Source organism: Lichenostomus cassidix, chromosome 7, assembly GCF_008360975.1.
Source record: "Lichenostomus cassidix isolate B80296 chromosome 7, HeHo_3.0, whole genome shotgun sequence".
Taxonomy (NCBI): domain Eukaryota; kingdom Metazoa; phylum Chordata; class Aves; order Passeriformes; family Meliphagidae; genus Lichenostomus; species Lichenostomus cassidix.
The window spans coordinates 33,549,210-33,574,935 of record NC_139488.1 but is presented as its reverse complement, the minus strand read 5'-3'; the positions used below and the strand labels follow the sequence as shown (position 1 = coordinate 33,574,935).

Here is a 25,726-nt window from a genome sequence, read left to right as displayed (position 1 = left end):
GCAAGTGGACCTCCAGGACTAAAGATGTAAAATAAATTCACGATTAAGCATATGCTCATGGGTATTTTGGAGATGAACTCATGTTATCCACTGTCTCAGAAAATCACATTTATTAAGCAAAGCTAATTTTATTATGTTACTTGAAGCTATGGAGTATATTTATTTTGGGATGAACTGGTGAAGGAAGTACTTTGAACTGGCTAATGAACTTTTTTTTTTTTTTTTTTTTGGACAAGGAATTTCTACTCTACTCCTTATTGGAAATAAATTTGATCTGTCCCTGCATGTGGGTGCAGCACATCTGAATACAGCAAGATAGCAGGTAAAGAAGTTGGCCTGTTTTATGTAAACACTTTAATTTACTCCGTAATAGAATAATTTTAAAGTTTCTTTTGAAAGAAATGCTCTTTTTTTTCCCTCAAAATTGTCCTTTAAACAGACTTTGAAAGGTGATGAGTTCTTTTCTGTTCTAATAACTTTTATGAGCCTATTTTTATGAGAAGCAAACCTTGCAATCAGCATTAAGATTTCCCATTTATGCCTTCGCTAAAGCATGTCCAGTTAACTGCAAAATGTCATTTGTCCTGAGCAGATGTCTGGGTACCACAAGCTGGCGTTGAGCTGCCCTTTAGCAGAGTTGCATCAGTTCATTGCATTTCACCTGGTGTAGGCCAGCACCACCTCTCAAGCGCTTTGCAAGGAAAAAAAATACATCAGAATTTCTTTACAATAGCTGGAAGATGGAGAGTACTGCAGATCAAGGTCATGGTTTCCAGGTTTAGGAGTTTGCGTTTTGCTCGTCCCATTTATTGTTGCACTTGTGAGGCAGGGTCTTCACACTGATCCGTTTTTATGTGAGTTTTAATACCTCCCAATTTATGTATTAAAGCCACGCCAAATCATCTGGAATGCCAGGCAGCAATTTCCATCCGTGACACTTGGTATGCAAATATCCACATTACAGCTCACACTTGGAGAACTTTTCCTGCAGCTGTTGGAGATGCACATTCGGAAAGTCTTTAATAATGAAACCAGCCTTGCACTGCAGTAATGAAAAATTCCTTTAGGGATGTTTTCTCCAGCAGGGACAGAGTTCAAACCCCTGAATTCAGACACGATGGTTTTTTTGGTTTTTTTTTTTGTTCTTATTTTAATCTTTGGTCTTTCTTCCCTTCTCGATCCTCTCAAATACTTTCCCCCTTCTTTCTGCTCTTGTGTCAGCTGCTGCCTGGCAACTTTTCTCTGTGTGGTGGGACAGGGCAGGGCACCCGACTGCCTTTGGACTGGCTGCCAGCACCATCACCTAGCAACCAGGCCAGGCACTGTGATGCTCTGCAGAGGGCTGCACATCAGCCAGCAACCTTTGTCCCCATTGCCCCTGTCACACTGGGCACAGGGAGAGTCACTGATGCCACCATCCCTGCCTCGAAGGCCATGGCTGATACACAGTAACAACACAACCCAAGTTTCAGTGATGCAGTTGAGGCAATTTCATAGTGACTAATGCCAGAATTACCTTTTGGTGATAATTAATATTCCTGTGTTGTGTTATGCTGGTAAGTATGAATGATTGGTTCTACTTTGTTTAATTTATCTCAATAAGAGATTTCATAATATTCTATACCTTGATGAATTAATTTATTTAACTTGTCAGTGTTAATAACTCTGATTAGGAAAAAGAAGTTACAAAGTACTGTAGGTGCAAACAGATCTCTAACAGCAGTTTTAACTTTGAATTTACTTCTGACGAGTACTTCACTCTAGTCTTCTATGCAATTAACTTTCTTTTTTGGCTGGAGCAAGGAAAAGAGATTCCTTCAATTCTTTTCTGCCTCTCTCCTCTGGATCTGCTATCTGTTTGACTCCCTGGTGCTTCTGGTTTGGTTTTTTCAAATGGAACTGAGTGAAGGCTTCAATAAATATTTGACAAGACAGTCTGATTCCTGATCTGTGTATCTGCCACTAGTCCTGCACGTCTTGACATTCAGACACCACACAGAAATCTGAACACAGTCGAGTGCATTCAAACAGCAACAGGGAGGCTGGAAATGCAGAAACTGCTTCCAGCTAAAATCACCTTGCCCTTTTTTTCCTCAAGTCTGAGGTTAAGGTAAAGTCTGTCATACAGCAGGTGATTGCTTGAAGCATCTGAATTATGATATATGTATAGATACAGGGTTGGATTATGGTCACTTCAGCAAATATTTTTGGGTTTATTCATAGAAAATATACATCAAAACTTTCATACAGTTCTTGGTGTAGCCTTTTTTTGGATGTGGAAAGGAGATACGAGAGTGGCAGTTACTTCTATGTATTTTTACTCTCTTGTTGAAGTCATCCCATTCCATCATATAGAGATGTACCTCCTTCCATCACTTCATAGAAATTGATGTTTAATGGAAATGAGGCTGAGAGGAATGATTTATCAAAGGTCAACTTTTATTTGTTCAACAGCCTGTATTTTAAAACCAGGCTTCTATGAGAATTCTAGCCTCATAGTGTTATTTTAATGCAAGTTACATTTTTAGGCAATTTGAAAAATAATTACTTATCAGTAAATGCATTTTTAGTTGTAATTCTTGCTGCATACTCCATATCGACACTTTATGTCCTGTAAACAAGGAGGCCATTGGCTTTTATTATAAATATAATTTAAATATTTTAATAAGTTTATGTGCATATGTGATCGGCAGTATTGAAAGCAAGATCAATCAGTTCTTCAAAGCCTCTCATAAATGTTAATGTTTAAAATGGGCACTAAATGGCACCGTATCATTAAAGCAAATTATTCACGGAGAGTGGTGAGGACTGTTGTTAAATAAGTATGGAATAAGAATGAAAAGGAGCAAATTAGATGGTTGAAAAGCAGGGTTTTAGCTGAGGTGCTCTTGTGAGGAGGCACGAAAGGGCAGCACGCCAATTAATAGATAATGTTTGGGGGAAAAGCATGACCACTTGTCACCCTGCAGACCTTGAAAGTTTTGCAGAAGATGCAAGAAGTCAAGATGAAAGAAGACTATTCCGCAAAGACAGTTCCATATCCTGAGAATTCTGGGGCAGAGTGTTCACTGCGAATATGTGTCTTTATACCATGTGACAGTCCTGGCACGTGGGAAACGTCACCGATTTCAAGAGGAGTTCCTTAAAACTTGGAATTCCCTTGTTTTCCCGCACACATTTTTCTCACTTTGCTCTAGCGTCTACACATTTTCGTATTTGAAATGCAAAAGGTCGCTCAAATAAAGCCACAATTAACACCTAAGAGCCATATAGGTGGCTCAGGGGGGTTTGAAGCAGGACACAGAGCAATCTCCTCCATAAACCGGGTGGAATGATGTTCCAGTGTGACATTCAGCATGACTTCATTTTGGTTATAAAAGCAGCTGATTTCCAAGACCATGGACACTGCCAGATTTTTTTCTTCTTAATTCAGACCTGTTTCTGTTTTAGCAAAGGTTTTCTACTCTGGGATCCATAATTCTGCTCAGTTATGGCTGTATAAATACTAATTGACTGTAGGGGAATTACACAGGCTTAAAGGCAGTAGATGAATGGAGAATTTGATCCAACTGGATTTTCCCCTTTGGCTGGAAATTATTAGCTGTCATCAAGCAAATCTGCACCCCTCTGTGAGTCCTGCCAGTCCCTGAGCTCAGAGGTGACTCTGGGGCCCAGACTGGGCTCTTGAGTTTTTGGGTAACAGGGTCCTTCCCCCAGTTCAATGGATATAATGAAATATTTGGCATACTATGTGTGTACTTTTCTGTCCTTCAGTGTTGCCTGGTCTTTCTGGTCCTGGAAGCCTCTTGGCCGTAGTGCTTCGTATAAAAGGTATTTTGGTTCTGTGCTCCGGATGTAAACGTGAAGGTGAAAGAGCTGAGGCTTTACCCTTGGAATGTGAAGGTCTCAGCCATCAGTATTCACAGCTGGCTGTCTTTGGATTAAACTGATATCTGAGGATGATGTAGAAGCTTTATCACCTTTCACCTATTAAAGGGTTTGGGTTTCTGTTATAAATGAAGTCATGGAGTCGGCTTTCGTAAAGGGTTATGAGGTATTTGTTATGGTTATTTGTTAATGGTTGTGTATACGTTATGGCTACGTCCATAGATTTATTGGGGCTAACTGATACCGTTATGGCTACCTCCATAGATTTGTTGGGACTACCTAATAAATGTTATGACCAACTGATAAATGTTATGGTTATCGCTATAGGTTTGTTATGTCTAATTGTTAATTTGTGGTGGCTAACTTAGATGTTACGGTTAAGAAAGGGGAGAGCTGGGCAAGCAGCTAAGCGATCAGAAGACCCTAGAAAGGATGAGTCAAGGAGGACTGAAGACAAAAAGCCAATCGGAGCACCTGAAGGAGGCTGGGTTAGGGGTTATAAAAACTTCCCTTTGTATAACGGCAAACAGCCATTTAAAGCCTCCTATCGTTGTTTGTACTATGAAAATGAGTAAGTTCTTTCAAAATTTAATAAGTTAGAGGACATTTCTAACAGTTTTTAAAGAAAATAATAAATGCGTGAAGATGTGATAAACTGTGGTTTTGGAATACGGCATTTTCAAGGTAACACTCTTATGTAAAGTCACACAAAGAAAAAACGGTAATCCTGGCTGTGAGCTCAGACCCACCTCGAGACAAAGAACACTTAAGATTGAGCAGTCATTGGTGTTTTGAGATGGCACTGTGTCGTTAAAGTAGAGTGATCCGCTCTGATTGTCAGTGAATTGCTTAAAAACAAAGCCCTGTTCAAAGACAGTTTGGCCGAAGCTTGGAGCCACCGGGTTTACTGAAAGGTGTCCCTACTGATGGCAGAGGGCTGGACCTGGATGGGCTCTGAAGTCCTTTCCAACCTTTCCAGATCATCCTGTGATTCTGTGCAGCACCATTAACCGAAGCCAAGTTTACCTGGGCAACTTTGGACTTCGTATCCACAGCGTGAGGCCGCGCCTGGCCTTCCCTCAGCAACAGCACCGCCATCGCCGCAGCTTCGCACGGCAACAGGTTATGTGCGGTCTCGAAATTTTATATATACATATATATGTATATATATACATATATATATATAACTTTTTTTTTCTCTCTTTTTGCTAACTCACTCGCCTTCTCTCAGCGTCACTCGCTTTTACGAACTAACAAAAAAAAAAAAAAAAAGCGCTCTCCCCGGCGAGGCGCTAAGGGCTCCATCCCCCCAGGCGGCTTCGCGCCTCTGCCGCGCGCGTGCGGGGGGCGGCGCGCGGCTGTGCGGGGCTGCGCGCGGGCTGGCGCGCGGAGCCGCGAGGGGCTGCGAGGGGAGGCGCGCGGAGCTCTGCGGGGCGGTGCGGAGCCGTGAGGGGCGGTGCGGGGCGGTGCGCGGGGCGGTGCGGGGCGGAGCGCGGCGCTGCCGGCCGCCGGCGCCCCGCGCTGCCCGCTCGCTGCGTGCGGCGAGCCCAGCCGCGCTCCGCGCTCTGGAAAGTGCCGGCGGTGCCGCCGCGCCTCCGCCCGCACAGGCTCCGCCGCTCCGCGCCCGCGGCCGAAAGGCTCGGCTCCTGCCTCTTCTCCCGCCCGCCCGCCGCGATGTCCGCGCTCCTCCTGGCCCTGGCGACGCTCTGGGGATTACCGCCCGTCGCCGAGGCGCTGGCAGCCGCAGCCCGCGGAGGTAAGGCGCGTTCGTGGATGGGTGCGGAGCTGCGGAACGTCCCGCCGCTTCTGCTCGGGAAGTTTTGCTCCCTGGCGCCCTGCGCGGACGGGCGCGGCCGCGGACCGCTCCACTCGCGGCGCTCCATCACCGCGCTCCATCACCGCGCTCCGCACGCCTGGGCTGCGGGCGCGCCGCGCTGGGCTGCGGGCGAACCTTCGGCGGCGGCAAATACACGGGGACCAGGAGAGAGATGATGTCCCCTATGATCCCGATGGCCTCACCGGGCACGACCCGCGGGGTGCGATCCGCCGCGGGCGGGGGATCAGCCGCTGCTGCCCGCCACCCTCGGTCCCGGCCAGGGCTCCCCGAGCCAGCCCCGGGGCTGGCGGCGATGTGCCGCAGGCACGGCGAGCGCCCTCCGGTTCCCCCAGCCTTCCAAAAGTTCCCTCCTCAATGTCCCCGAGTTGCCGCTCGCTCGGTGCCTGAGCTTGGGTTTGGGCACGGGGGCTCGGGGTCCCGCAGCCCCGGGGTGGGTGATCGCAGAACTTCCAACTCTGTTCCCTTGCTCGGAGAAGTCCCTGATCCGAGAGGGTGGCTGTTTCCCCGCCGGAGCGGGGCTCGGGGTTTCGTGTCGCTTATTGTACAGTCACCAGACACCTCTCATTTTCCTGGGAGATGTTTGAATTGGATATTTTCTAAGTATAGCTCGAGTCCGCCTTCTGTGTGGCTCAGGTGCGGGAACGGCGATGTGCTGCTCTGACTCAGGTTTTCGTACCGCTGTAGAAAAGCCTGCTCACCGGAAAATTGTCTGTCGGCTTGTTGAAGCCCTTCGGCTTCCAAACTGCGTGCTCCCATGAATGAGATGCCCTGGGTAGTGGTGTACGCAGGCTGCGAGGGTTTAGTTAGATCTCAGTAGAAACGTAACTCTGTAAAGCCTTGAAATCTTACTGTTAGACATCCAGCTTCTCTTCATCACGTACACACTACCTACTAAATTGTTTACTAAGTGCTTACAACTCGTTTGGGTGAGTGCGGATGCCTGTACACAGTCGGTCTGGGGTATAGATTTCTGCTTCAGTCGAACTACCAAACCTCTCCCGTCCCTTTCCCACGTAGCTATAAGAATTACATACAGGATTCATGCTGCAAAAATGAGAAATAACTACCTATCAACGAGAAAAGTGTTGCTACAGCATCACAAACTTGCATGTTTAAAAGACTGCATCACAAGGTGCAGAGATACTGCAAGGAAATGAGGATAGTATTCCATAGAATGGCACTTGAGCAGGCAGAGAGGAAAGGCTCCTAGGAAATCTTCACAGTTTTATAAAGGGTACATATGCTTTTGCTTTGGATCACAAAGATTCGCGGTCTTGGTAGTGCTTCTTTGATGGAAAATATTTCAAGAACTTTCCATGGTATTCACAGAATGGTCAGATTAGATTTCAGCAGCTGTAGCTTGCATCTGATCTTATGAATAAAAATCAAACTTCCAAACATTTTGTGGAATTGTTCTGGAAACTGATTTGTTGATCTGTATTCCTTCATAGCAGTAAGCAAGTGCCAATTATTCATGAATATTAATTTCTGGTGTTTAAATTTTACCTTTGGGGTTTTTTTTTATAGTTACCTTGCTCTGATATAGTATTTCACAAAAAAAAAAAGTGCTGTCAGCTTATATTAAAATCAATCCCTTCTTAAAAGGCAGCATCCTTGTAAATCATACCAGCCCCAAAAGTGGGATAAATCAAATTTACTTAGAATCAACTAACTCATCATATCATAATGTCATGTCTTATCAAAACCGAGCACTGCACAAATTAGGACTTAAAAGGCATTTTGTTTAAAAAAAATGTCAAGTGGTCTCAACCTAAAAGGGATTCAGGATGAGGCATCCAGAGAGGGAATTACATTTGCACATCAGATAAACTTTATGATACAGTGCAAAAATTATTGACCATACCAAGCTGATTTTCCTTTACAGGAGGAAATTCTGAGTCACTAGAGCATGCTAAGCTTAATGTATGTGAAAGGCACTGAAATTTGGAATGCACTGAGGCTCACCATAGGTAATAAGAGAATTGGGAAAATGTCATGGTTGTGTTAATAGCAGTGTTGTGGTAGCCATGGTAATATAAAATATTAGTGAGGTGCTGTAGGGAGAGGTAACACTTTCTGTTAGACCAGTGGGCAACATTAAGGGGGGAAAGAAGTAAGGGGAGAATCCCACCAAAGTTTGAATTATCTCAACCGTTTTCTCTTGGTTTGAAATACAGTCAAATTCTTCCAGTCTTATTAGGTCTGTCCTGAGTCAGGTTACAGCTCTTCTAATTTCATGTATATAAAAAAAATTGTGAAGAGAAAAATGAAATGGAGAGGGGGAGCTGGAAATGAGATGAAAAAGGGAAGTGAGCAGAAGGCAATCCAGCCAGGAGAGTGTGGTAGGATAAGGGATAAGTCCTCCTGCAGCTGAGGTGAAGCCACAAAGAAGTGATTTCCTTTCCTTCTGCTTCAGTCAGTTCTTCCTGAGGAAGCGGATGGACCCAGATTCCTTGCAACTCCTTCACAGTATAGCTGCAACAAATTATTTTCAGGAGCCTGAGAAAATCCTTGCAAACAGCTTAGGAAGCTGAGAAGACAACATTTGTTACCTGCTCTGCCTACAGACGCTCGGGGGAACTTCACAGGTCCCGTCGGTGCTCTGTGGTTGTGGTGGGCGTTTCCTTCCAACAGCTCTTCCCAGCCTCGCCTGCTCCCTGCCTGGGCTCCTACACCCCTTTTTGTCATCCTCGGCTTTTGTCCCTGCTGCTGTGAACATCCTTATATGGATCCACTGCACTAATTGGCGTGATTACCTGCAGATGCCCTGGATAATGGGCGCTTGACTGGGTAATCTCGGTGTTGTCAGTGAGATGTGTATCCACACCACTATTAATGAGTTGCATTGCTCGTTATTAATCGACTTGCTGTCTGTGCTGAGGCTTGTTTGTGTTGGGTTTTGGTGGCACATCACTGCTGTCAGCAGCGCTGAGCCACTGTCTTGTTCCAACTCTTGCAGTGTGGTTTTAGCATTTTGGAGCTCTCAGGCAGGTGCTGGCATGGTGAAACAGTTTCTCAGCAGTCTTGCAGACAAGAGATGCTCCTGTAAAGGGAGACTATATGGGATCGGAAAATATTGTCACATGACTTAAAACTCAAGTTCATGACTGATGGCATATCACCCGTAATTTTTTTTTTCCTAATTTTAAAACTGTTTTTACAAAGGCATGAATATTATTCCTCTCTGGAATCACAAAAACACTTCCAAAACTTCTGTCTTCATCCCACTTAGCAGGGAATTTATTGTTTTGCTGTGTCCTTTGACCGTATTTAAGTGAAAGCTGGAAGCAAATCACTTTGAAATGTAATTTTCAGGCTTAAGGTTAGGCTGATGGGAGTTTGGATTACTCACCCCTGTAGCAGAAACACAAACCAGGTGAGATAAATTTGTCTCCTTGGGAGACTGCTGATGGCCTTCATTCGCTGGTAAGGGGCCACAGCAGGTGACACTGGCTGCACAGGGAGGCTTTCCAATACAGCTATGTTGTTATTAGTAGCTTAATGCTGGAAACTGGGTGTACCAGCACTGCTGTACTTCACCAGACTGAGCTCCAGCTTGGCCATCTGTTGGAAAGTGTTTTTGAAAAAAAACTAAACTGTTTTTGTGCTGTACTACAGAGGTGTATGTTCCTATAGTTAACTTTGTTATGTTTGAGTATTAGTATCTTATGTGCAAAAGAGATGCTTCCAAGGTCACAGTGACTTTGCTGTTTATTTATTTACCCTAACGAATAATATTACCTAAGAACTTGCCTATCATTGGAGAGGCAAAATAACAGAGGGTGAAAATATATTAAGGAATTTGAGATAGTACTTGGCAGGACATGTTATAAGGGTTAATTAAAGATGAAAATTGTGGGAGATGTCCACAGGTGCAGTTTCAGTGTGTGGTTGGTTTTGGAGGCACTCAGTGATGGATGTATGCCCTCAGCTGAGTGTGTGAGTGCCCACAAACCCCTGGCACTGCTGGAGCCTGAGCGGGCTCTGTGTGTGGCTTCTGTGAATTGATGTGCACGTTCTCTCTTACCTGGGTTCTTTTAAGTTCAGTGGTTTCGGAGAGCTGTAGTTTAATAAAAAAGAAAGTGGTAGAAACACACAATCTATTTAAAGGGTAAGCTGCATTTCAAAGTTCAAAACTAGGTGTTTGATGTGAAAAGACTATGTGTAAACTTGTTCTGCAGCAAGCCTTTTACTAATTTATCACAGCAGTTCTGCTGGAGCTGTGGCAGGTTGAAGGAGCTGTCCTCCAAAGGCTTGGAGAGAAGCTCTCACTTCACACAGTGCTTCCTTTGAAGAGCTACGTGACGGCTGCTATGTAAATTTGAGCATATGCCATACCTTTGAGGTTCATATGGACCCCAATCTTTCTGCATTTAGAGTGGCAAAACTCACTTTGACTTCAGTCAGCAGGTTGGGAATGCAGGTTCCTCCAGCACCTTCCTGCAGGTCCTTTTTTACCTGGTATTTGCAGTTGAAGAAAATGGGTTTGTCCTTATTGCATTGGCTCTAAGGGCTTACGTAATTGTAACTCGTGAATTTAGAATTATGCCTTTCTCTAGAACGGCTGGTGATTTAAATAATAGAACATTGTTGTTGTTACAGTAGCATATTTGGAATCTCAGCATGTTGTTGCTTTTTCCTAGTTTTTATGTATTAATCTGTCGCTTAATAGTCTTGTTCTTCAAATGCAATTAAAAAAAATTTGCTTAGAGAACTCATTTTAATTGCACTTCCTCAAAACAGTCTTAATGATGAACAGTGAAGATGAAAATAGCAGAACTTGGCTACTTTTCTGCAAGTCATACAGACTATTGAGTCTGTATTTAATGTCAGTTTGGGCTAAGTGTAGACATTGCAGAACTAGGTCTTAAATTTGTAAGTGCAATTAGGAACTAATTGGTTTTTTTTTTTTAAATATAATTACTCAAATAATGACTTTGCACCTTCTGTCCAACCCACTAGTTTGTTTTTTAATTGAACAAGTTTAATTTTTTCCCCCTTAAATTATATCTGTCGAAGAGATGAAAATATTTGTAAACGTATTCCAGCTAGCTAGCCAGTTGTTGACCATAACGGGACGAATTCCCAAGATGTATCAAAACATAGTGCTGTAAAGTGATAAAAATCTTCCTTTTTAAGCAGTAGGTAAAGTGAAATCACCAGGACTTGTTGCTGTAGAATCAGCTGCCCAGCCCAGCCATGGTCCTGCTGACAGGATTCTTTGGGGAGGTTACTCTGCTGCCTTTGCAGGAGGGAAGAGCTGTTTCCTGTGGGTTCTGGGCGATGTGAGAGCAGGATTGGACCTCAGTAATGGAATTCCAATAAAACTCAGTCAGTGCCTTTTAATTAGATTTAATGGGAACTGGGAAGGATCATTAGAGATAAACACATGCTTTTGCCAGTAATATGTTCACTATATTATTAATCTGATTTAATTTGCAAGATTCACATAGCAGGAGTAAGATTTTTCTCTGTACCTGGGAAGTGTTATATGAGCCTATTATATTTTGTTGTTGTATATGTCATTGCTTCCCAAGCAGTAGGTAAGTACAGAATTGAGGTTGGACTTCATGTGTGGTGGTTATGAACCCTCCTAATCTGAGGGCAGAGCTGGATGCTGGAGAGAAGGTTGTTTGTCTCTTTAGAAACCACATTTTTATTGACCATTTTGCCATAAATTGCAATGGTGTATTAATAACAAAACACTGCAATATGCAGAGTGTGCTGCTAAGTAATAGGGCTTTTTAAAGATGATGTAATGCCAGTCTGGAAGTGAGGTACGCCTGGAGATTTTTATTTCCATGCAGTTAGAAATACAGCCTAATGCTCTGAGGCGGAAAAACAGATTACAGCCTTACGAGTTCTAGATATGGTACGTTGCATCCTGAAATGCGCTTCCCAACCCGCCTGATGCTCCTAAACACCTCTCCTGCTGTTTCCTGCTGAGTGATGAGGCCTTCCAGAGGAGCCAGGCAGTTGAAACTCAGCTTCACTTCAGAAACAAGGATGTACCTATTTCCTTTCCTTGGTAATCTCCATGCATTTTGGGCTATCTATTGCCTGACTGTCAGTAGGAAACCCCTTGGTAACTTTTGGGCATGGCACTCTTGAATGACTTACACTTCAAATGCTAGAAGCTAAAATCTAAGCCTTCAGGATAATATCTATAATTCCTCAAAGTTTTTCACCAATGTAGAGCTCGGTTTTTAACAGCAGTTCATAAGATTCTCTATTGTGTTTCCTCAAATGAGCAGAGAGAATGAAAAGGTGCAGTTTTGGTTTTCACAGTGGTATTTTGGGATGGGGATGGACCGAGTGCAAGACAAGTGCTGATGCAATGCTCTGCAAATGCAGTGTTTCTATGTGAGGTGCTCTGTCTAGAAGATTTTTCTGTGAACACATGGTCATACTCCCACAAAAATTCCCATGTGGCTTTTCTATAAAGCTTTATGATTGTAATTAACCTACCTGCAAACTAACAAAAATATCTTGTCGGTGATGTTTTTTAAAATTCAATTTTGATATTGTCAAACAGTTTGGGCTGCTGCTGCTTAAAATGTTCTCATAGGCTGTGCTAAGATGTAGAACACTTGGGTTTCCACGTACCTTAACATGCAGGAAAGTATTTTTCCTCAAAGTACTTCTGTATAATTCTAAGGCACTGGAAGTACCAAAAAACTACCATTTCTGATACATCCCTCTTCAGTGCATCTTTTTTTTTTTTTTTTTTTTTTTGAGAAATGCTGTAGTGTTATGTAGTCATAAAAATACAACTTTGAAAAAGTTACGCTAAGGCAAGAAGATCACGAGAAATCACTGCAATTTTCTGCATGATAGGTAGGTTTCCAGAAAACACCTGCCACCCTTGCTTGTAAATACTGTGAAGATGAAAGAGGAGAGAGCAAAGTAAGTTCACTGCTAGTTGGATGCTCTTTTGCATATGCAAACACACACTGATTTACCCAAAGTATATTGGTATTTGTGCAAAGCTGTGTGCTTATGAAATCAAAGTGTGTCATTTGCCAATGAGACTTTTTCTTCTCTGGAGCAAAACAGTTTTTATGTTTTATAAACAAATAGATTTCAGTCCTTCATCAAGACCACTGAAGTCAATGGATTCTTTGTTTTGTCCTTGATGCAATAAAATCAGGTTGCATGTAAGTGTAAAGGAACTTTTGACCATTTTATTAAAATATCACTGGAAACTCTTAATTACAGGACCTCGAATTACATTGTCTGTATTGTCCTATGACTCTTATGCAAAAAATATCTATTTCATGCAATATTTCTATTCCAATATTTGGTTCCACTTTGTCTGGGTTTCTTAAACTGAACCCTCTTCTATATTTCTCGTATCTAATTTTAAATTATATGCATCAAATGCGTGATTACTTCTCGTTTCTGAGTTTGTAATAATCCTCTAGGAGAGGAGTTATTACACAAGTTATTTTTAATAAAGTTAAATTGATAATTTCTCATGTAAAAATATTGATTTTTGCAAGCAGACTGCCTTCCTGTGAGGTCAGAAAACCAGAAAATTCCAGACAGCTCAATATGCTAAGATGTGGTTGGTCTACTACTAGGAAGTCATTAGCTTGGTTAAATACTAATTGTAATTTATCAATACAGAATAATCTGCTAGTCTTCTAGATGATGGACTACACTTTTCTTTGTGAAAAATATATATTGGTTAGGGAGATGTGGAAGGATTGTAAAGGTGGTACCTTCTCATTTAGCATATCAGTTCCTTATGAATCTTTGCAGATTTATCCAAGGATGAGCATGCTTGACTTTCTTTTGGAACCCATCCTAAAGCAGCTGTTTTTCCAGCAGTATTTAAGAAAGTATAACGAAGGGTAGGTCAAGCCTGTGCATTTTCCAGTGCTTATAGACATACATCTCCTGGAGGAAAACTGGCCTGGCTTCCAAATTCATCAGAAACACTTGGTTTAAAATAGGTTTATTTTGTGCAACTATTGAAGTTGTTTTTTTCTGAGGGATATTTGCAGGCAGTGGGAGTTAAGGAGTGCAAGGAGTGGAGGAAGGCTGTAAAATGGAATTTGTTCCCCTTGGGCCCACGTCCTAAGCCAAGTGTTTTTATTTTTATATTTAGATTACAGAATGGTGAGCAGCAAATGGTTTCTTCATTGTGGTATCTTAAAGTAAGGAGTCTTAGGCAGAACACTTGAGGCTGCAACATTAAATCCTGTGCAAGGGAGATGAAGCAAATCAAGATTATAGAAGTGTGAAAACCCAAGCGCTGTCCCAGGCCTGCAGCTTGTTGGGCTGAATTGCTGGTATGCCTTTGATAGAAACAAAGCAAAGCTGTGTTGGAGTGAAAAGGTGTTCTGCAGGCAGGGCTTTGGAGGCTCACCTGAGCAGGTGATGCTGTAGGGCTGCTATAAACCACTTCTGTGAGAATATGTTGCCAGTATTTATATGTATATGAAGCTTTGGCTATACAGGGGGAGCCATGAAAGGTGCTGTGCTAAGTCCAGCAAAACCAGGAGTAGCAGGGCTTTTTTCAACAGGCAGAATCTCACGCCCTGACCCAAGTGGCCCATTATCACATTTCTTCAAATTGGAGCAAGCTATTCAGGTCAGTGTGTGTACAGACCCATCTGAATGGATTCCTCAGCTTGCACTTGCTGTGTTACATTTCTTTCTACGGCTTTCCAGTGGCTGTGAGTTGAACAGAGTTGACAGTACACAATATTACCTATTTACTCTGTAGATTATACTCCTCTGGAGAACTGATGTCAGCTAATCTGCTATTTCTGTATTTTCAGAGACCTGTGAACTGCAGCTCCAGTAGTATTGCAGGAGAGTGTCAGATCTAAATTTCTGTAATTTTCTTATTTACCTCCGATTCCTAGGCCTGTATGTCCAGGTCTCCAGCCTTTGACACTTATTTTGTCCTGTGAATAGTTTGCTTTCTGTGCAGAAATTCTCTCTGTCAATATCCAATTTTGGCCACTCTTAGGGCGGTAAGAAGTTTGAAGCAGATGGTTGTCAACAGATGATGACAAAATTCTGAAATACGGCTCTGATACAAACTGTGAGGCTGAGTATTTAAAGCACATTCAAGTGTATAAAGCCTGCTTGTATTTCTAATGCTATTGCTACCTTTGCTGTGGAATATTCTGAGAACAATTCATAAGTTCCATACTTAATTCTGGAAACAGCAGAACTCCCCACACCAATTAGTGGTGTTCAGTAATGAGTATATGAACCATGTTATGATTTTATGTCAGTTAGAATTGTTAAATGCTCCTTGATGAAACCACGCTGATTTACATTAATTGGTGGCCTGTCTTCCCACGGTGGCATCACACTGTGTCAGAAGTGTCTCACAGAAAGTTGTAACATAACTAAACTCTCAATGATTGCCCATGATTGCCAGTCTGCTGTTGACTGCTGCTCTGAAGACTTACCAGCAAAAGATTTCAAAATTCAGGAGAATTTAATAAGTGGCTGTGAGCCTTAGGAGCGTAACTAAAAGCATTTGCATAAAATAAGTGCTGAGAGCTTGGTAGGTGTGGCACAACTCGGATCCTGCCACTGCATCCCCTTTGCTAATCCAGAAGCTCAAAGTAATTTAAGTACATTAAAGGCTGTTTACGTTTCCATGAAAAGCATGATGCAAATATGCAAATTCAAGAGCACGTCTTCCACAAGTTTATATATCTTAATGAAAAATGTCAGTGCGTAATATATCAACAGTCTGCTTCGCCCCACAGTAGCCAGTTTTTTCTAAAGATAGCACAGCATGTCCTTGGTGTAGTACTAGGAGTAAATTAACACAGTAGAGTGCTTGTTCTTGAAGCCAGCTGATGACTCCTCTGCTGATTTTTGGGGAGGAAAGACCTGTCTGTCTGTTTAGGGTGGTCATCTTGAAGTGGTTACCACTGCCTGGTTGTGCATGCACCCAAATAATTTCTCCTCACTAGTTAAAGAAAAAAAAAATCTCTTTGTTTCATGACATTTGCTGTCCTGTTTTATGTTGAGTGGCAAGGTTGCCCTGCCTGAGTGGAAATCCTTGATTATATTTCATGAGACACCTGAGAAGCATAAGCTGACTGTTGGCTTTGTGTTTGTGGGCAAGCAGAACAGTGACTGCTGGCTTGCAGCTGATTTCACATTGTGAATTCTGCTTTCACCTCAAGTAGGCTATTTCTCTCTTTTTTCCTTTTTTTTTTTTCCCATCAAATTTACAAAATCTCGTGCCTGGGAAATTCTCTTTCAGCTTCAGGAGCCCAGGTGCTGCAGAGCTCATCAGAGAGTCACAGCTGTTGGTGGTACAGGTGCCTGTTAAACGCTGCTTTCATTTGGGGTTTGCAGCCACAGGGAAACAAACAAACTAGAAGGGAATGGTGGAGGGTTGCTTGTTAAATTACAGCATTATTTTATTTGAAAGGAAGCAAGAGAGGCTATGTCCAGTACAAAAAAACCCCTAACAGTCTCCACAGTGCTTCAGAACCAAAAAGAGCTTGTGTTGCTGAATACATGAAGAGTTAACCGGCAACATTTGGTATGTGCAAGTATTGTCTTTGATAAGCCATGGGGAAATCAACATCTCTTCTTTCTTTCCTGAAAATACAGGAGGCTTCTTGAAGCACTTGCTTTTGGGAATGAGTGTATTAGTGAAGAGTTCATGGATGATCCGGATCTAATTTTTATAGAAATGAATGGTAACCCACTGTGGGACTTCAAGTCTGCACGGGGTGTATTTTACATTCACCTGCCTTATTCTAGACTTAAAGAATTCTTTTTTTTTTTTCCTTTACCCCACTGATAAATAACTGAAGGTTAAAAGTAACTCATCCCAATAGAAATCACTACCACTGTAAGGAGGGGAAAAAAATTCAGCAGTAGTGCAGTGATGTTTCAATAACACCAAGTAATCCCCCCATACTTCAGTAATAAAGTTGCATGGGCTGCAGTCAGCTCTCCTGTCAGCACCTTTCTATTGACACCTTTCTGTCAAGAAAGATGAAGTGAAGAGTAAAACCTAACTCTGTTTTCTCTTATGCTAAATGTATTCTGCAAAGCTTTGGTGAAATACAAAGCGTGTGGACTTTGCAGATAGTGTTTGCATTTGGGACTTGTGGGAAAATTTATGTGAACTTTGTGCTGTGGGAATGGTTGCCCTTTAAAGCAATTGGTTATATTTAATGTAACTACATACCTCAAAACTGTATTTGGTAGAGTGCGCTGTTCTTTAGAGCTTTTTTTTTTTCTCTTTAGGGGCAGAGTTGTGTAATTATTGGTATAAACCGAGTTTTTACAATTTGGCCAGTTTGGGTGCAAAGACTTACTATTTTTTCTTTCCCTGAGAGATCCGTTAGTTTTTAGAACCAAGAGACAAACCTAAAACTCTGGCAAAGTAAGCTAGAGTGCTTTGCAGTTGTGGGCTGAAACTGTCTAGTAACATAGTCCAAAAGCTCATTAATATTGATTTTCTTAATTCTCTCAATAACCTGAACATTTGTTCTAATTACAAGAGGAATAAAAAGCAGACTAACAGGTTCTTAGATGTCAAAGTCTGTTGGGCCACAAAGCATCCAAAAGGATATCCATCAGAAGGAGTAAGTCGGAGGTATGAGTAGGAATTTCATTAGCCAGTAACAAAATGCATACCCATACGTGGGGGAAAAACACCTCTCAAAACATGTCCTTTCAGCTGCACCTCTGGGGCTCATACACTTGCCAAGGTCACACCCTCTGCCTCCCTTTGCAGGCTTTTCAGCAGAAGGGGCTGGGGAAAGTTTTTGAAAAACTGGTAAATTGTGTTTAATTTGAAAGGAAAATACCTGAACAGTTGGGACTAGGTAAAGCACTTCTGGAAGGATTGGGGTTGGGCTCCTGCTTCTGCCGTACTGGTGCTGGAAAAGGATTGCTCATGGTGTGGTGTCCTTCATGTGAATGATGCAGGCATCAAGAATTGGAGTAGTTCTTGGAACAATTTTAATGTGAGTTAACGATATTTTTAAATATATTCTCCTTAAGAAAAAAAAAATAAAGGAGAAACTTGGGCTTTTCTGGGTAGTCTTAACAGTTACAGAGTGGGGAAGAAAATCTCTCCTTTGTCTTTAGTAACCCTTTGATTGCCAGAGAATCTGAGGGACAGAAATCCCTTCTGTGCTGGTGGTGCTGCTGATGCTGTTCCTGCAGTGAAGGTTCAGGGATGGAGCTCTGACACTGGCCTGCCGGTGCTGTACCCTAGCTCCTCCTCAGGGGAGAGTGTCACCTCCTCAGACCTCATTCCCTGGCAGGGCCAGGTGGCCATATCCAGTTTGTGTTGGCTTTGAACCAAACAAGGAGGCAAACGGGAAAAGAAAACCTGTGCAGAGCTTGGGCATGGCAATACAGCCTTTGAGGCTGAGGTTGTTCTTCCTTCTGTGATCTTGTTGGGTGGGTGTGATAAAGCTTGAGATGCCTCTTGAATATCAGTGGAAATTTCTTTTGGAGTAGACTGGCTAGTAATAGTCCAAGGAGGAGAGATGGTATCCCAAGAAAGGATGCTAAAGAAGGAAAATCCAAAGGATTTTCTTCCCTGAGTGCTGTGCTTCGTACAGAGGAAGAAAAGAAAGGCTTCATCAATCTCCCTCTTATTAAACTGGCACAGCTAATATATTCTGCTAAAATGTGTTCATCATGCTGTTTAAAACAGCCAGGTTAGAAATCTACTGACAATAAATGAAGATTTATCGCTTTTTGTGTCATTGGGGCACCTAAGACAGGTTTGGAATACTAACTGGAATTTCTGAAAGGGAAAAAATCTGTTTCGGTGCCATTTAATTAACTATCTGGCCAATATTTCTTCCTTTTTATTGTAAAATCTGTAAGTTGCAACTGGCTTCAAGCATATTCTTGTACAACTCTGCCAACAGTTAACAAATAAACTCATTAAAATACAGAAAGCCTTCTACAGATCCACGTGTACTATATAAAACCATACCTTGAAATGCAGAGATGGCTTGTTTTAACAAACCAGCAAACCAGAAGATAATAATTGTATTTTGTGTGTCTCTTGGTAAGTGTGGCTGTGCAGGATAATTGAGATCAGTGCAAATGTGAGCAGTATTTTCTTTTTAACTGAAGTCATACCAGGAGTCCGATGTAAATAACCTATTTTATGCAAGTCACAGGTGCTTTTATTGCTTAGTCTCCGTATTATGTTATTCTAAGCGACACTAAAAGCTGTGATCCAAATGCAGAGCTGCAAGTCTTAAAATTTCTACAAATGTTTGAATCAAGTTTGTGGATTAAGGCCTTACAAGATTTAATGAGGTTAAAAAAAAGGGTTTTTTGGAGAGCTGATTTATGTAAACATTCATATAATTTGTCCAAGCAATTGAGTGTGAGAGAATAGTATGGGTTGTGAGTTCTGACTCTGGGATTCACAGAAGTTAGAACTGGGAGTCTGTGCTTTGCTGGTAGCTGTTCCTCTCCCAGCTTCCCATGGGAAGAGCTGCTCCTCACCCTGCAGGCTGCAGCTCCCTGACCTTTGAGGAGATTGTTCCTGCTGTTTGGGGAGCTGCAAGCATAAAGGGAAAATTGTGATTTTTGTCACTCAAGGTCAAAGCACTGACACCAAATGACTGGTTCATGTTTTAGCTTAAAATGCTGCAGACAGCACATTATGGGCATGGAATATGTAAAGCTCACCTTCCCTGTGAGAGCTACCAAAGGGGGAATATCTGAGCCTGCCTCGTGATGCATAAAATGCTGTGGCAAGCAACTGTTTTCAGGAGATGGGGACCAAGTTTGGAATCATTAAAAAGAACTAAAAGAAATCCAAAGCTATCGAATTAACTTTATTCTCTCTCTTGCAGCTGCTGGAGCTCTTGCAGTCCCTCTGGTCAGGCTTCCAGCGGGAGCTCTCGGGTTGAAAGGTTAACGACTCATTTACTTAGCAGTGCCATTTTCTTTCATTTTTCATCTACAATTATCTCTACTCCTCTAAAAACTGAAAGGTCCTTCCAAAACGTATTGTACTGATGCGTTATTGCTGTCAATTAGTTATTAAATCATAGATCTTTAAAAGTGAAATCCAAATATGCATGAATTTATTCAGCTGCTGCACAGTCACTCCATTAGAGAAGCGATGAGTATCATATCCAGGCAGCTCTGGATATTGGCAGATGTTTCTTTCTAAGGATCATAATGTTCATTTGAATTGCCATTTTGTGGGAATTCTAGGGGAAAGAGAGACACTGAAGGAAGAGCCTTGAGGATGGTGTGGTAGAGGAGCAGAGCAGATGCTGCTGTGGGATTGTCTGTGGTGTGTGAGTTGCTGGGGCAAGAGCTTGGTGTGAGAGTGAGAGGCAAATAGGGTGAGCAGTTGGGATGGCAATGCCTTCTATGTAAGGATTCTAAAAATATATGAAAAGACGAGCCACATCCTGAGCTCTGCTTAGAGGGATGGTGATGAGGAAAGGGGAATTGCCAATAACTTGTAAATCACAGGCTTAGATTGAAATAGTTGTGGTGATTTTAGGGAATGGAAGATGATGAGGGCAAAAGCCAGATTTTTTCACAACTGCTTGATATGGTATTCGTGTTCTTTTATGAATTCCTTAAATTAGGAGTTTCACTCTTCTGCTGTCTACTGTACTTTGACTCTTAACTGAATTAAGTCACATTATAAATGACATCTTTCCAACAGTAGGAATACAGGTTAGCACTCCCAAGAGGGGTGCTTTAATGAGGTTGTTGCTATGACAGCTCAGCTTCAGGCAGCCACATGTGCCACTTCAGAATACCCTCTCTCCCCTCAAACATTGCAGCAACTTCTGTGAGCGCATTTTAGAACTTCCCTTTCAGGGTAATTTATGACCACCACTTTGTACTTTTATTCTCCCAATACTGCAGCTGAGGTTTTGCGTTTGTTTCTGCTTTTATTCATGCAATGTTAATAGCAGTGCATGACTTGACAAGTTAAAGAAACAACGAAGTGTTGGTTCTTTGGCAATTTCAAAGGGTGCTCTGAGGACCGAATCAAAAGACTTACAGAAAGAACAGGTGCAAACACGACAGTGTTTACAGTGGAAATGTATGGGGTCTGTGCTTCTGAAATTCCCATCAGAGGACTTCACAAGGGATGGAAATTGTTTATTGCATGCTCAGACACCTGGTAGGAATGCAGCCATTCCTACTGGGGTGCAGCCCTGTAGGTGGGTGAAAGGATTTGCCTCTGCAGAGGAGCTGGCTGTGGCCTGTGGCCAGGCTGGGTGTAATGGCTCTCAGTACCTCAAAGATACTAAATCATGCAGTTGTATTTTTCCCAAAGATTCTGAGGTTGTATTTGCTTTGCTGCCTGCTCAAGTCATGAGGCTCTCTGGGAAGGTGAGAAAGCCTTTCCTCTCATAAACCAATTCACTGCATCCCCACCGACCTACCCAATACCAACTTTTGCACAGTTAAATGTGGGTAAGGTAGTTCTAAGCCCAAGGCTTTAAACCTCAGTGTGGTCCAGACTAAGACTGACACTAGTGTTAAAAAAAAAAAAAAAAGTAGTGAAAGTCCTAACTACAGTTTAACAATGTTATTCCATTAAAATGTTGCAACAGCCTTTAGGGAGGTTGGTGTTGCAGTAAGCACTCACTCAGTATTGTGAGTATTGCTTTGTTGTTGCTTGCCTATGAAATAGCAAAATGTCTTGTTAAATAAGCAGCTCTAAGATGCATTTCTGCTGCCTCAGTGTTTTCTAGTGGCTTTGGAGATACGAGAGACTTTATTGTTGAGTCTCCTCTTCCTTCCAAGCTCTGAATGTGAGTTTTTAGATGATACGACTTTGACATACGGAAAGGAGTCATAGTCAAATCTGACATGACCTATATAAATATTGCCTTAAACGTTGGCCTGGATGAAAAGGCTTTTATTTTCCCTTTCCAAAGGTATTCAGTTTTTTTGTTTGTTTAGCTGTGAATTGCTGCAGTTGTTTCTCATCAAACATGTCTCTACCCACCAATGGGTGCTCTGCCACCTCAGTACCTGTTGGAAATAAACTTCTTTATCACTACTTATGTCAGTGAAGTTAAACCCAGGGAGATGCTCAGCAACTGTATAACTGGAAAGCTGTGCCATTCTGAAGTCACTTGACTTAAAAGTTTTTTTTGTTTTGTTTGCTGCTGCTTTAGAAACAGTGCATTACAAAGAACTGTGGTTTTTGGGTTTTTTTTTTTGAGTGTTTTATTGAAAGCTAAAACACCTTGGGACTAAAGAGTAAAATGGCTGGCTTTATAAATCAATGCTTCATTGTATTTATTAGGCTATTTACTACTCATCCAAGTATAGTAAATTTTTACAAGTGCAAAATCATTCAGCTGTATCCAAATTGGTTCAAAAGATGCTGATGAGAACATTTAAGTTTTTTGCAGGTTCTGATAATACTGTTTGCCATAAGTGTGCTTGTCCCAGTTCCCTTCTATGACCAAGCAGAAAGTGCAATTTATCTGTAATTTTAATGACCAGTAAATAGGTCCAAATATTCCACACATTATGCTCTTTTTCCTATTCTCTATTTAGCTTGCTTTGCCATTAGTGCCACTTATTCTCTGATCATAATTTTGTCCTCTCTGGTAAGAAGGTGAGATGGAGATTCGGAGGTTTTACCCTTGCAGAAAAAACATAGCAGAAAAAGCCAACCTAGCACCCAGGATGCCTCGGCAAAAGGAGACCAGATGCAGAGTGAGAGGCACATGGTGCAGATTGTGGCTTCTCCCTGCAAAGATTGCTACAAGAACAGAAAGCACGCTGTGATTTATTCTCGTGGCAAAAACCCGCAAATGGAACAAGGAGTACAGAAATCTCAATATGTTGTTGCTAATACAATTTACATTTAGAACAGTGTGTCCTCCTTCACCATCATGCTCTGTTTAAACATAGCTAAGTTCAACCAGTCTATAGCTCGAACTGCAGTGAGAACTTTCACGAAATGAACATCTAAAACTTAATGGTAATTATACATCTTTTTTTAAAAAAAATTCCCATGCTTTATATTTGTTCAGTAGTTATCTCCATGTATAATAATATCAAATTATTATGCTGTCTCTCAGACATAAATAGTATCATTTTTACACAGACCAGAAAATGACTTGCACTTAATGATATGTTTATCTGTGTATGTATGGTGGATTTTAAATTGAACAGTTCCAGACATAATTTTCCTAATATTTGTTAATCCATCTTTAATTAAAATGTTAATTGCTAATCCAGATATAACACATAGAAAAAATCAGCCTACAGTAAACTGTGCCTTATTTGCACAAGGGCAAACCCCACACAGTTACATGTCAGTCTTCTCCTTGGAGTTGCTGTGTCATCACCTTTCATCTGTGATAGCCAACTAAAAACATGTTGTACTCATTGTTTGCCCCCAAATATGGCTGGGAGGACTGTGGAGTTAATTTAGTGCTAGTTAAAAATTCCCAAAGTAGGGCCTGAAGTACCCTTTAGTGGGATTTTTTTTTTTTTTTTGCCCAGAAAGGGTTCTGCCAGTGTTGCTGCGGCTGAAGTTGCCTCTGACAGTTCCTGGGATAGAAAACACTGCTGAAATCATCTGTCCTGCATAGCCCAGAACAAAACTCCCTCTGTGTTCGAGCTCTGTATTCCAGAAGTCAGGCCCAGACCATCCTGTTTTCTAGCCAGGGGTTACGGAAGGTAATGTTAGTTGGATGGAAATTGTGCTTGTCTTGTCTAAAGTGCATTCGAGCTCCTAACTCGTGCTCACTTGAGTGCTTTTCCTCACTAAGGTCCAGTCTAGTCTGTGTGCAGCTCAGTTTACTGATATTTTACAATTTTTGGTACTCCATACAGAGTTCTAGCATTTCACACTTAGCAAGTTGTCATCCTGTGATGCCCTATGCAGAGTTGGACATGTAACTGTGACCAGCAAGTCTTGTGTGTGTGTGTGTGTGTGTGTTAGAATTAAAATACCTTGTTAACAGAAGAGAATTACAATCTCAACGGCTGAAAAAATTGTTACTCATGTAACAATTAAGAAATACAAGTTGTTTGGATTTTTTGCCTTGTATATATATTTTCATCTGTCATTAATGACATTGTTAGGGAAAATCCGATTTAAATGTGTTTCATACAACTTTTTCAACTTTAAGTTCAAATTGCGAACTCTTTAAATCACACAAGAATTTTCAGGCAAAGCCATATATTAAATAAGGAAAATAAATACTTGCCTATAGAGTGCCATCTGTTGATTTTTATTTAATTAGAAACTAATTTTCATAAGTCTGTCTCACTTATACAAAGTGTGTTCTAATAGGTTTTTAAAAATACATTTTTTTTAAAGTATGAGAGGAAAAACATTTTTGCCAAATAAGTCTAGAATATTAACTATCACTAAATAGTATTTCACAAAAATCACATCTCTTGATTCCAGGAGCCTTAACAATCTGTTCCTATTTGGGATTTGTCTGAATACTATTGGAAAGGTTTGAGCTTTTGGGTTTTGGATGTGCTTTCTTCATATTTTTTAACCTGTTCATTTTTTCATCAAAGGAGGTCACCTCTTCACCTTTCTTTTAATCTTTCCTCCCTTTCATTCTCCATATTCCAGTGTTCTTTGCAGCTTGTGAAAGTCACTTAATCTCTGTTTGAAACTGTACCTGATTTGCTCCAGCAGCACGGCTTCTCTTAGTGAGTTCATCCACATGGATAAAGAGGAGGATGCCTTTGACATTTCTGCTGTACCAGGAGGATGCAGCCTCTCCTTGTCCAAGAGCTACAAAAGAGAGGTTATTTTAGGAATGGTATGGATTTGTGTGTATCACTTTGGCTAGGTTTGCAGTCACACTGTCTTTGAGATGTGTTGTAGTATCTGCTATTGGTGCTTGAATAATACTGCTATTTATAACTTGTTTTCAGGGAGGAGAGGCCTCTCCTGGCCCTGGCCACGAGGAAAGGCAGTCTTCGTGCATGGAAATTGCAATTGTTTCAGTTCCTTGCTAAAAAAAGTCCAAACTCTACCCCTCCTCAAGGTGAGGTGGTGGTTGTGAGCTGTTCCTTGGCCAGGCAGAGCCCTCTCTGAACAGCCTGTGCCCAGGTGAGCCTGAAGCCAGGCTCCTGGGGGAGCTCTTGTCCTTGCCATGCCAAGTCCTTAAACCATCTTTAGTTACAAACGTGAGAACAAATACGGTGAAAACATGCCGTCCTTCCACCTGGCATCCTTATTCCTGCAGCCTGCTTGGAAATGGATTTTCTTCCCCATGGTCTCCTTATGTCTGGTCTGCTGAGCACAGGCAGATCGCTGGGGCTCCAGAGCTCTCTCACTTGTATTATTTCCTTTTGTTCTTACCTAGCTAAGATTAAGAATTGCTTTCTCTTCCCCTTGCATGGTAAGCCAGGACTACCAAAAATGAAAGACAAATCTGCTACTGCTGTCTTGCCTGTGAGGGAATGGGGTGAGGGAAAAGGTTCAGGATTGGCAACTGATAGACACGTAAAACTCATCTTCACAAGATATTCCCAAAGTCATTATTCAGTGAATAATCTTATAAATGAGGGGGTTGCTCAACAATTGCATTCTCAAGTATAATACATTTTTCACTTAATTTGCCTTTGCAGGCTGATTTTTCTTGAACCTGCAAAATTGAATTCCTTCCTAAGTGGAGGATCAGTTACCGAAAGATTATGAGATGTATATTGGGTGTATGTTGAGTCAGGGGTTATCTGGTGTAGGAGAAATGATGCTTTTAGGAAGAAAGCATGCAGATAAATGAAAATTTGTCTTCAGATGAGATAGGACACCCACTCAGTGAACGTGAGGAGCTGCCAGACTTCAAATGCCACCTCTTAACTGGTGATGAAGGGGGGTCCAAAGGTGAACAGACTGAAAAACTGAGTAGGTGTTTAAAATAATAAAAAAGGTAGGTTTCTGTTAGCATAACAGGGAGGAGTGGGAAGTCTGATTCAACTTTTAGTGGGAAAAGAGGCCAGAAGAGTCCTTAAGTCTTGAATCAAAAAATATTAGGGTGAGAT

The 25,726-nt window shown here is 41.7% G+C and overlaps 1 protein-coding gene across 1 annotated transcript in view; it reads left to right on the top strand.

The window, feature by feature from the left end:
• The first annotated feature begins 5,258 nt into the window (after positions 1–5,258).
• LRP1B (LDL receptor related protein 1B) overlaps positions 5,259–25,726 on the top strand; it is a 613,981-nt gene continuing 593,513 nt past the window's right edge. The window contains exon 1 of the mRNA XM_085067137.1: positions 5,259–5,644. Coding sequence (XP_084923263.1) covers positions 5,563–5,644 — 82 coding nt within the window. The 5' untranslated portion in view covers positions 5,259–5,562. The remainder of the gene's footprint in view (positions 5,645–25,726) is intronic.